The sequence below is a fragment of the Crassostrea angulata genome, chromosome 6 (genome assembly GCF_025612915.1).
Source record: "Crassostrea angulata isolate pt1a10 chromosome 6, ASM2561291v2, whole genome shotgun sequence".
In the NCBI taxonomy this organism is placed as follows: Eukaryota; Metazoa; Mollusca; class Bivalvia; order Ostreida; family Ostreidae; genus Magallana; species Magallana angulata.
The window spans coordinates 30,968,964-30,980,813 of NC_069116.1; the positions used below are offsets into that span (position 1 = coordinate 30,968,964).

The window sequence follows — 11,850 nt, forward strand, 5'->3', positions numbered from 1 at the left end:
GTTTTTTTTCTTATACATCTAGTTCATTTTTATCTCATTGTTAAATGTAGCACACATACCTAATGAAAAGAGTAGGTAGAACCCTGAAGATGTTTTAAATAAATATTTATCAACATACAGAAGTTTGTCTTAATTTTGCCTAAGGCAGGTCATTGTCGTTGCATTATTTCAAACAGTTTGTTTATACTGTTTGAATCTTCTGCATGTTTTTATTCTTTCAAACTTGTCATTCATTTTTCATTACTCGTGTGAACTGAGCTGCAATATTGGTAAAAATGCCGCAACATCCGGGCAACCCGAGAATTCCGGCTGTCGTGAAGATCTTTGGTCTTGCAGACGATTAATTGTGCAGACGATAAACACACTCGGCATGTCCAAGACAAATATTTCTCGAATCTTTTCGAAGGGGGATTGCCACAAATATTTTTTTTTAACCTGAAAAAAGGTGGAGGTCAATATATCTATTCCAAGGTGTTTATCCTCTCAACTTACCGTTTTCTATAAACTTAAAATCCGTGTTCATGTATTTAGAGCATCCAGGTAGATAAATGTTTTGAAACGTGTGTGTTTAAATTGATTGCATGAAGCCTGAGCATTTCACATGTAATATCAATTGATGAAATGTGCCCAAAGCATTGAAATGTTTAAGAGGACTCGATGGTCATCGCCATTTCTAGACTGTATGGACCTCCTTTAGAAGAAGAGCCGTATATAAAAAAAAGATATAGAAAAATGCCCCAAAATTTATGATTTTTTTTTAGTTAATAGCAGTATAAAGGTACACAAATCATAACTTAAAATTTTAGGTAGATCTGATGGTTAATTGGTTGACCATCCAGCCTCCTTTGAAAGTTTCGTAAGTGTGAATGTGGTACATGTACATGTTGAAACCATCAATTTGTTTGAAATACTTTACATATCAGAAATGTCCGCTGATGTTCTACTTTTAATTCTGTACGTACAGCCCAAGAATATCGAAATAAACTGCCTAACAATATTTCATTAAAGTAATATAAAAGATGTTACTGCTTAAACGACAGAGATTGATTGTCACTATTATAAAACAATATCATTTGAAATTCCAAGAAATGAAAACTCATTACAGTTTGACATTTAAGATGGAATATTTAAAATATGTTCAGTGTGTACATTTTAGGCCATATTAAAGATAACAGGCGTTATTCATATGTTCTTCCACTGTTTACATGTAGTTACCGATGTATGCTTTTCGTTAAACACTCCATGCGTAGTACGAAATATTTAACGTTTCTTATGTTTATCTGTTGTTGTTGTTTTTTTTTTTTTGTTTTTTTTTTGTTTTGTATTTAACTTGCCAGTTTACCTTTCAAGTTAAAAATCGAAATCGTTAAAATGGTCAGAAATACGTAAGATATTTTGAACCATCCCATGTGCGGATCTAGAGGGTGGTTGCAAGGGTCGAAAGGACCCCCCCCCCCCTCCTCCTGGAAAATTCAAACTTATTAATTTCACAAATTAATTTTCAGTAGTATAATTAATAGCACTTGTAATTAAATAAAGCTTCAACTCTGAAGTTGTAAACAATATCATTTTAGCGCACGTGCAGAACAATATTTTATCAGACATCTACATATTATCGGGATATTATAACAAATAATACTCTTGTAGATTTTACCTGAATCTAAAGAATTTTCATCACATTTATGCCATTTTGAGAATGGGATATTGCTTCAAAAAGTATTTGTCAGAGAGAGTAATTCTTGTTTTTTTCCCGAACGACCTAGAGTTATCTTTCTTGCTTCAATTACCGACGAAACGCTCTACAACCCCTTCGACTACTTTTTTTTTGGGGGGGGGGATGGGGGGGGGCTATTGTGTGGAGTGTCCAACAACAATCTTTAAAGTTAAACGATATTTGATAAATGCGTCATATAATGACAAAAATGCAGCAACCTCACCCAAACCAATGAACAACACTGTAAGGAGAGCATACGAGAACATTTTGCAGGTCAGAGGTCAATTTCAAAGTTTGCGAAATATGGGTGTTTCACCTTTGTGCATCACTTGACATACAGGGTGTGTCAAATTACTGGTTATTTCAACATTTTTTTAATAAAATGGAATATGTTTTTGTAATGACCAACGATGTTGAAATGCGGGGAGTGTCACTATCCACCCGAATATATCACGAAATTCCTATTAAAAAAATATACCTACAAAAAATGAAATAAAATGGGTCCCTTATGTGTTTTAAAATTCTTTGAGAGCAATTTGTTAAAAAAAAAAAAGAAATATGAGAAAGGCTGCGAAGAGGAGAAATAAATAATTCATAAACAGATACCTATCACTTCGCCAGTGTGAACAGTCAACCTTGACAAGTACTGCCAGTTAATTTTGATGTGTAAAAAACCCCCACAAAACTTGCTGAATTCACATTTATCTTACGTATATACGCGTATAAGAAAAATGACTGTAATTAAGTTTGAGTGTGCCTGTAATATGCATATGATGAAGTCCATTGTTTAATATGCAGAGAGTGTACATCAAAGTGTCTCGGTGACTTACGGCCGTGTACCAGATGACAGCAGGACTCTTAATTCACTGTGTGTAGCAGACGACTCAAAAAACTTCCATTGCACCGACTGAAAAGGTTACAATTTAGCCAAATTTAACTTATAGAATAAGAAATTATTGAACAATTTTTCATTCCGATGTGAATATTTTCATCTTTGTGATAGCTGTTACGCGTGTATAAAAATATAGAGATGTCATGCACGAGTCAATTTGTACAGAGAGAAAATTTGTGTTTGGTAACGAGAATGTCTTTCTTGATGAAATTAAACGGCATTATTTTTATTTAAAGTGCATATGTTTATTTATAGCCAAAGTATTTTTTCTGCAAGAAAGCTAATAAATTATCATGAAAAGTGTGGGCAAGAAAAAAGACCGAGCCTGAGCTGGATCACCATGGCTATTTTGAGACTATTTTTATCTTATTCAAAAGAAGAGTTCTGTATATAATTTAGGAAAACTTTAAAATTTAAAACATAAAACAAAACATATATATGTTGGATTTTTTCCCATCCCTCAATGGTAGTTATTATGATTTGATTTCTTTATTTATTAATGGGGTGATTTTTTATTATACAGAAACAAGTAACTGTGGTTTATAGCAAGATCAATCACATTGCAACTTCTCCAGTGGATCTGATAGGTGATTAGTTTACCGTTCAGCCTCCTTAATACACTAGCATGTTATTTAGAATTTGGCACGTGGAACAATGCTAGCTACCTGATAGGCGATGAATGCCATTATGTTTTAGAATGCTTTGTCAATCAGATTGTTTATGGAGCATTTACTGCATAAATCCAAAGGACTAAATGGCATGGTCTACTAATGTCGTCGAAAATGCTGTCACCTTTCGAAAACCCTGGACAGTTATAGCTTTAAAACAGTTGACGTGAATGACTCCATGAAGTACATGTTCTTAGTACATACATGTAATACTATTTGATGTCATGTGAATGATTGGACCAATCCACGTGTAGCTGCGGGTCAAACCAATCCTTTTCCCCCTTGATCATCTTCTTAATCTGTATGTGTAAATGTGTTTGTGATTTCTGGTAACATATTTTATGTTCTGGGAGAAATTCTAAGTAAATGAATTTTAACTTGAAACAGAGTAGGACTGTATTCTTATGAGTCCTTTGAAGTAGCTATAAATCTACATTATTAACGTCTAATTGTCTACACTAACTCTGATTCACCCAAAAATGAAAATAACAATGAAAAATTACTTTTAAAAGAATAGTGCTTTCTCAAATTAAACAAAATTTTATAACACCAATTTGTCATTCGGCTACCTATATAAAAAAAAGTCATTTCTTTTTGCGTCGAACCAACGGACATTGACTTGTTTCGTGTTGAAAGTTACAGGTTTTATTTCTTTCACGAGTATACTGTGCATTTTTGTGTATTGAAAAAACATTCTTTTCCCTCTGTTTACACACTGAATTCATGGCCCTGTATGCATGCACATTAAATAACTATTTGTTTAAATGTAATCTCAAAAATCTATACACTAACAACGGTATCTTGTGATATATCTACAATTTCAATATAAAGATTTTCAATATAGAGAAATTCTTTCAATTATTGTCAAATTCCATTAATTTGAATTCAATGTACATTTACTACATTTGTCAAACAGCAATTTAAAGATATTCTGCAATGATAGGGTTACACATTTTTGTACATATATGCACTTCTTTTGCAAATATCTGTGCAGGTTGTATGAGACATAATATATTTGATTAATGAGATTTGGGCGAGGCTTGAATAGCTACCTGCTTACTTCATTCCAATGAAGTAGCTTTCCAAGTCTCGCAAAACAGGTTTCTGAAAATAAAATACATACTCAACTTATTTGATCAAGATTTTATTTAAAAGGGTTCATGCCTATCATAGTCTTGGAGTTTGTTAAAACCCAAGTTTGGTACTCTGAGGAAACTGATACAGCATTATCACGCCGTTCTATAAAAGATCGCCCCCCTCCTCGCTTACCGACAAACAAAATTATTTCTAGGACCCCCCCCCCCCCCCCAAACCGGGAAGGGGGGGGGGGTAGATCAATGAATGAACTGAACCTCCAGTTACATGTATGCATTTAATCAGTTTTGTTTGCGGGTAACAAGATATGCCCGTTCTTTGAAAACTAAGCAAAATTCGGTTAACATGCATAAAGAAATTTTCCCTTGCGCCTCAAGTTACTGAAAATTACACCAACATTTAATAATTTCAATGTTATACACACTATATAAAAAAGCTTGTTTTTCTGTAAAGTTAGTTTTTCTGGCCCCTCTCGCCGACTAGTTTCTATCACATTTACTTGATAGGCCTTTCAATTATGTTACGTAATTAGAACGACATGAGTCAAATTATAAGACGGAATACAGATTTCGTTTTGGTTAGAATGGACTATTGTTAGATATACATCTATTTTATGCAAATCGCTTTTAAGAAATTTGAAAAATAAAGCAATTAAAATTGTGGATCAAGGATTCAGGAAGTTAAAAACTTTTTTACCCTTTCGCCACTAAGATACGAAATCCCAAATGTAAATAAAACAGAATGTTTTAAGAAATTCTCGTGTACCTTAAATTATAAAATTTGAATTTGCAGTCAACAGTATTTGAATTTTAACCTAGAATGAGAAACAGAGAACTATACATCGATCAGATAACCAAATTTCATTTATTTAAATTAAGTTTTTGCACTTTGTTCTGATGATGCACGAAAAATCTGGTCGCCTGCAAGCTCGAATTCTACAAACAGAAATAGGATATCTAATATTCTGGGGTTTTTTTTTTCGTAGAATCAGACATTTTACACCAAACTGCGCTTAGCTTAGTTAATAGCATAGCGACCTGTTGTCTCCGGACCCAATCCTCAAAACGTTGCCTTTATGAATATATATATATAGATTCTGCATCGATAATTTTATATCAAATAAGTATGTTGAAAAAATGGAAATATATATCAAACTAGATATACATCTCCAATTCCGGTTATTGATTTGGGGAAGAACGTTATTTAATATTTTATTAAAATTATTGACCAGCATATTCACAGCTGCTGTCATTACAATGATAACATACAGAACATGTAGTTAAGTTAAAACATCAGTGGGCGAACTCTCTCTTTCAAATATACACGGCAGATTTAATTACTCTCGAATTTAAACATGATCCTTGCAACGACATGTGCGTCAACGGTCATGAAAAAAAAAATGGCGGAGCTTGAGATAATACTGTGCATCTCATCATTTCGGGCATCAAGTTTGCAGTAAATGTACATTGTAGTGAATTAATCATTTCATTTTGTTTTCTCTTCAAAACGTCTCCTAAACGTTTGTCCTTAAAGTGTTTACTACAAGAGACACTGATTTTACCGAGAATCATTGAGTCGTTTTTATTACTGCATGGGGGTCACGATATTTTAAATTCATAATGAATTAACCACAATTTATCACTACCAATGGGAAAAACAACGCATTTACATCGAGATGGTGTAGTAGTACAGTTCAATAACGCACGTTAATGGCCGCTCTACCATCCTTGGGGGCATCGCTATCACGTCTACCCAACACTGGAAAAGTGTCATAAAGACGCAGTAATGTTCAAAACCACTCCATGTACTGATGGTCAGAAGCAATGAACCCGCTCAGACTTTTACTATTAATTGGTGGCCAATCTGATCGTGATGTACATTAATAGTACACAACTGAGGAGGGGAAAATGGACAAGGTCCAATGGCAGTAAAAGCTGGACAAGATTCAGTCTTTTTTTTTAAAATAACTATTACTGCAAATCCAAATCTCGTTTTCTTTTAACTAAAAAGAATTCAATGGCCATTATATGCACTATTCATCTTAGAGATTAATTCAGCTAGACTTAACCGCATTCGTTTTAAATGTGTTCAACACGGCTGATAATTACTAGATCTGGATGTATGTGTATGCTTTTGGTAGCTGATATTAATGATTTGAGTAAAGAGCGACAGCTGTTCCACTGTAGACCCCCCCCCCCGGACCAGACAGTGCGCGTGGTGACCAGACGATTTACGACCATTACACCAATATTTATACGAGTAATAAACTAGTCCCGTAGAAGACAGGCGTAAAAGACATGACTGAGCATTATTACCATCGAAAAAATCAACCAAGAAAAAGAAAACGCCATCGTTATAGAGTAAAATCAAAAAGCTCAGATTATAAAACATAATTATAGTGGTATACAATGTATTTGTATATCCATTGTGATGGCATTTTATCCAGGATCCCAAACGGCCATGATGCGAATGGTCATGGTCTAAACTTTCACAACACCAACATGAATCAGAAGAAACTTCAGCATTTTAAAATAGACAACAAAACTACTTCGTCGGCTTTTTTTTTTCATCAGAAACTTCAAAAGCAAGTAATCATTATATAGCAAAACTCAATCAAAAGGACTCGCCCTCATCATTGTAACTTCAGGGACCAAGCTGTTTATTTATAAAACAAATGGCAAATAAAGGTTCCTGGTTAATGAAGACACAGGGACGGGGAAGAAGTACACAAGTAGTCACAAACAAGATCAGGGATTTGATTGATATCGTTTAACTTTGCTCTCTACTAATCAAGCATGCACAGTATACGAGTGAAGGCCAATATAAACATATAAACAAACAAATACAGTACGTGTATTGGTGACAATGTGTGAATCTGGTATTTTAATTTTTAAACGTTATTGTCTGTAACTGATTCTACCTCAGTAGTTATCGGGTAATGGTGAGCAAGTTACATGTACTTTTAAAATATGTCCCTTTATACCAGCATTGTGCAACAAAACACCCATGCCAGGACAACGCATACATGTACGTACATGTATAATCATATCAATAAGATGAATGCACTTATTATTTCCTTAAAAGTGCTTATTTGTGAAGTAAGTACTTCATGCGAATCATTTCGTCCTTCTTTCATCGTCGAAGCAATGGGACGCTTGTCTCTTATTGCTGGAAAAATCAAAAGTAAACTTGAACAGTATTCTTTTACGTGTAGATAGGTTGTTTCTGAACAAACTCAAGGCACCACGACATCATGGGACGTAAATTACAGGTTTAAAACTCACAGCGATTTGTCAGCTGATAAAGATCTAAGACATGTAGGATACAAACTGAATGAAAGGCGTGATTCTAATGGATACAGATCTATAGATTTGAAGTCTCAACACAGCTAATACCTATACTTTTGTGTGGTTTTGAGCACCGTCGCTGTCCTAATAGTCCTATGGGGTGTTTTGGGGTGTTTTGTTTACGAAATTCAACTTTTACGAGATGATTTTGTTTTTCAAAAAATAAAAAAAAATTTTTTTTGAATGATGAAGATTTAAAAAAATTACACTCCTTAAAGCTGGAGTTCATTCTTTAATTTTGTGGGCTGTGGACATTCAAACTTGGTGGCAGCGTATTGATTAATATTTGAAAATTTGTACGTGTATGAACGAACAACATTTATTTAGTTGTTGGTGTTAAGCCTTACACTCAATACAATCCAACAGAAGATATTTCTATACAAATGTTTGCACGGTCGTTTCACGGATCCCGCGGGTTCCCTGTGATATATATAAATATACTTTCCTTTTATGTATACATAGTCCCTTAAACTTGATCAATAAACTACAGATGGTAAATTGCAATCTATCCCGGACAAGAAAATGAATCTTAAATGAACTATAAAAAGACACATGGAAATTGGTACCCATACCAATGTAAGCTGGTCACACTTAAAAATCAGACGGGATCTTATTTCACGTTTAGTTTAAATGAATAATACGCTGTTTTAGTATAAAACAGACAAGGAAGTTTATTTCTCTCTCTCTCTCTCTTCAGTGCAGTTTAAAATATCACTCAACAATTTTTTGTAGAATATATATCATTTAATGATACTTGGAATAACAATGATGATACACACTTTGGTATATACGTATGGCAATGACCCAAATATCTGCTCACATATAAAAATAAATTTATATATATATATATATATATATATATCTAAAAGAAGAAACCACAATTAAATGTCAATAATACATAACATGAACGTGAAGAATATTTTCCAATGCGATTATGTGCCTTATAATTGTATGTGGCATAATATCGCAAACATGCATACATGTAGGTATGGTATTGGGGCATTATCTATAATTGGCCCTTACAACCCTGATAGGCTATTTACAATGTAAATAAAAGAATGTACATAACTTCAAGTTGGTTTGTGTCTGAATACATTAAAATCAGAATAAAACGTGAATAATAAATGCATATACCTGTTAAGAATTTAACCTTATCTTTTTTATTGTAGAAAGCACGAGTATTTTTGATACATGTAGTAATGCTTCTCAAAAATTGATACGATTAAAAGTATTTTCATTAAGAAATGTTTTTAGAAACTTTTATGGTTGACCATGTGTGACAACTAGGGCAAGGCACTAAACTTGAACTGGTAAACAATGCAGCGACGTTAAATGGATGTAGACATTCAATCTCTCCCCCAGTCTTTTTAATGGCAGATAGAATTCCGCACTTTAAATGGCGACAGAAAATTACCAAAATGGTGTCTTGATACCAAGAATTTCCGAACTTTGACACCTAAAGTCGTGTCGTCAACAGGAATTTGCCGACATAGCTCAGAACTCGCAAGATTCGTAAAATATCAAGTCATTCTACATGTAGCACTATCACATTTATAAACGTCTCATTTTTGCACGACACATTGATTATTAGTAACCACTTGTTTTAGTAAATGAACTCTGATTCAATTTGCCGATCGTCGTCATTTCCGGCGTTATTGAGTTCGTATGCTGTTGGGTAATGGTCGCCATTAGGATTGCCTTTAGATACACGAGTCTGTTCTTTCATGCTTTGAGAAAACGATTTCTCGTTTAGAAATTGGTTTTCTTCCCGCCGGAAGTCACGTGGTCGTCGTAGTTGAGAATCGTAAGGACCTGGAGCCGGGAAGGCGCCGAACGGGATCTCGGAAGTGTATCCACCGAAACCAGTCTCGGGTGGTGGTGCATTATTGCGGTTTTTCTTCTTATTCTTCTTTTCTTTCTTTTTTGATGGTTTTGCGTCTGTAGGGTACCTCATAGGAGGCGGAACTGACCTTGACCTTCCGTATCCGTAAATTGTAGGATAGATAGGGCCATAAACCGGGTGCATAAATGGGGCGGGCGGATATCCAGGATACATCATCCTTTGTGGACCCCTTCCCTCGGGGGGAGACCGGCTTCGTCGTCGTCTGCGTTCATGTTTATCACGTCTGCTTAATCTCTCTCGTTTCCTGTCCTCTAGATTCATTTCATAATCGCGCGGCGGCGTCGGTGGTCTGTATCCGGAAATATCACTTCCGGAATCTGAGTTCCCGTTGGCCATTCTCTTTGCAAATGTGTCGTCCGGATCCCTTCCTCTCTCAGATCCCGAAGATGAAGAGTTGGATCGACTTCCTGACCGTGGACGTTGTTTTGGTCTTCGAACGTAAATCGGGGGCGGCGGCGGGCCGTACATCATTGCACCAGGGGGTGGCGGCGGGCCACCATACATTGGTCTCCGTATCATGGGCGGCGGTGGCGAAAAGAACCTTGCTCTAGGTCCAACCATTATAGGTCTTCCCGGTGGGGGTGGTACCATCATTGGGTGTCTACCCGGTGGCCCCATCATACGTGGTCCAGGTATTACCATTGGTGGTGGCATAGGCCCGCCTCGAGCCGATATTGTCGGATGCTGCGGCCGCTGTTGAATTGGGCGAGGTGTTCGTGAGGGTCCAATATCAGAGTATGCCTTTTCTCCTAATTTTTCGATGTTGTACTTTTTAACCTCCGTATTGGCTCCGCTGTAGAAGTATCCAGTGGTAGGGACAGTGTCATAAAACTCGGGCGCGGCATCCTTAACACTCTCCACCACTTCGCCGGTTTGCAAACGTACGTCATTAAAGCCTGATGGATGTAAATCTGCCTTCATATTACCGTTTGGCACATTTCCGTTCAGAATACCGGAACCTCCATTGACAATTTTCTCGACTCGACCACTCTGTGGTTGTGGAATTTGAGTCGGATGTGATGGGGCTACAAAGGAACTCCTGTTGCTGGTGGTTCCTCGCTGTTTATACTTAGCATCAATGAATTTGGTAGCCTTCACTAACTCCAGAGCATCGTGATCATTTGCACATAAAAATCCATGACATTCCAACACTTTCCTCCCCTTTGTCCTGCGAGTAATCGCGGTGAAAATGGCAGGATTTTTGGAATTCGCACCACCTGCTTGTTGTGACGTCAGAGACACGAATTTCGACGTCATCTCGCCAGTGGCGCCATTGACGGAACGAACCTGTCGGACTGCCGCACATAGTGTCAATGAAAATATAGGAAACTCTATAACAGTACTTGCGTCTCTCACATATTGCATGCGTATTCCAGACGGAAGTATGTTGACCCAAGCATCTATCCCCTGAATTTGGGCGTTGTCCCCAACAGGATATCTGTCACGGAGGGGTTGCTGTATGGCTTCCAGTCCCTCAGTGGTCTCCAGGGGGACCGAGCTCCCAATGTACAGGACCCGTCTCCGGACAAGGATCTGTTCCTCCCTTTGAATTACCATGTTGCGGTCTAAGGAAGAAGAAACAACACAATAAGTTATGCGGAAAAATGAAATATACACACTAAAAACTGGCTCTCTCTCATGACCACGTGACGATATTTGATATACGGCTACCCTACCTGAATTGTTCTGAATTGGAGAGAAAATTTAGTGTGTGTACGGTTCACATCACCCGTGAAGCGAACGGGAGACGGATGCCGCACATAATTTGTTCAGGTGAAGAAAAAAATGTCATGCCATACCTGTGTTTACGTGGGGCACCAATCTGGAACCATTCCGTCAATTCGCGACGTATCTGTCCCCTCCTCCGATCTTTGGACACTGGCTATAAGTAATCCCCACAGAAAATAAACAACCTGTTAGTCTCACACTCAAAAATAACAACAACCCGGCAGTTTATAGGGAATTATCCTGGCTATCCAGCCCTGGTATTGTTATGTAAAACTTTGGTCTGATCGTGAATATGACACTCTATGCAAATCTTTTCAGAACCGGTTTTTGAAGCGAGACCCTATTTTTAGTCTCCACAACGAATCAGCCAGGCATAACACCTTTTAAATCCAATCCCTCAGAATGTACATGTAATTTTAGTTCTTGATGAGGAAAATTAACACACAAAAACAAAGTTGGGCGAATCGGTAACACAACTGTCTCTCCCACTAATCGTTTACAAA

At 36.7% G+C, this 11,850-nt stretch overlaps 1 protein-coding gene across 1 annotated transcript; it reads right to left on the reverse strand.

Moving 5' to 3' along the window:
• Positions 1-8,438: 8,438 nt before the first annotated feature.
• Positions 8,439-11,850, reverse strand: LOC128189030 (SR-related and CTD-associated factor 4-like). The gene is made up of 2 exons (XM_052860436.1): positions 11,419-11,850; positions 8,439-11,184 (listed from the first exon to the last, which is right to left on the reverse strand). Exon 2 carries the CDS (start codon positions 11,174-11,176, stop codon positions 9,320-9,322), a length of 1,857 nt encoding a protein of 618 aa, XP_052716396.1. The 5' UTR covers positions 11,177-11,184; positions 11,419-11,850; the 3' UTR covers positions 8,439-9,319.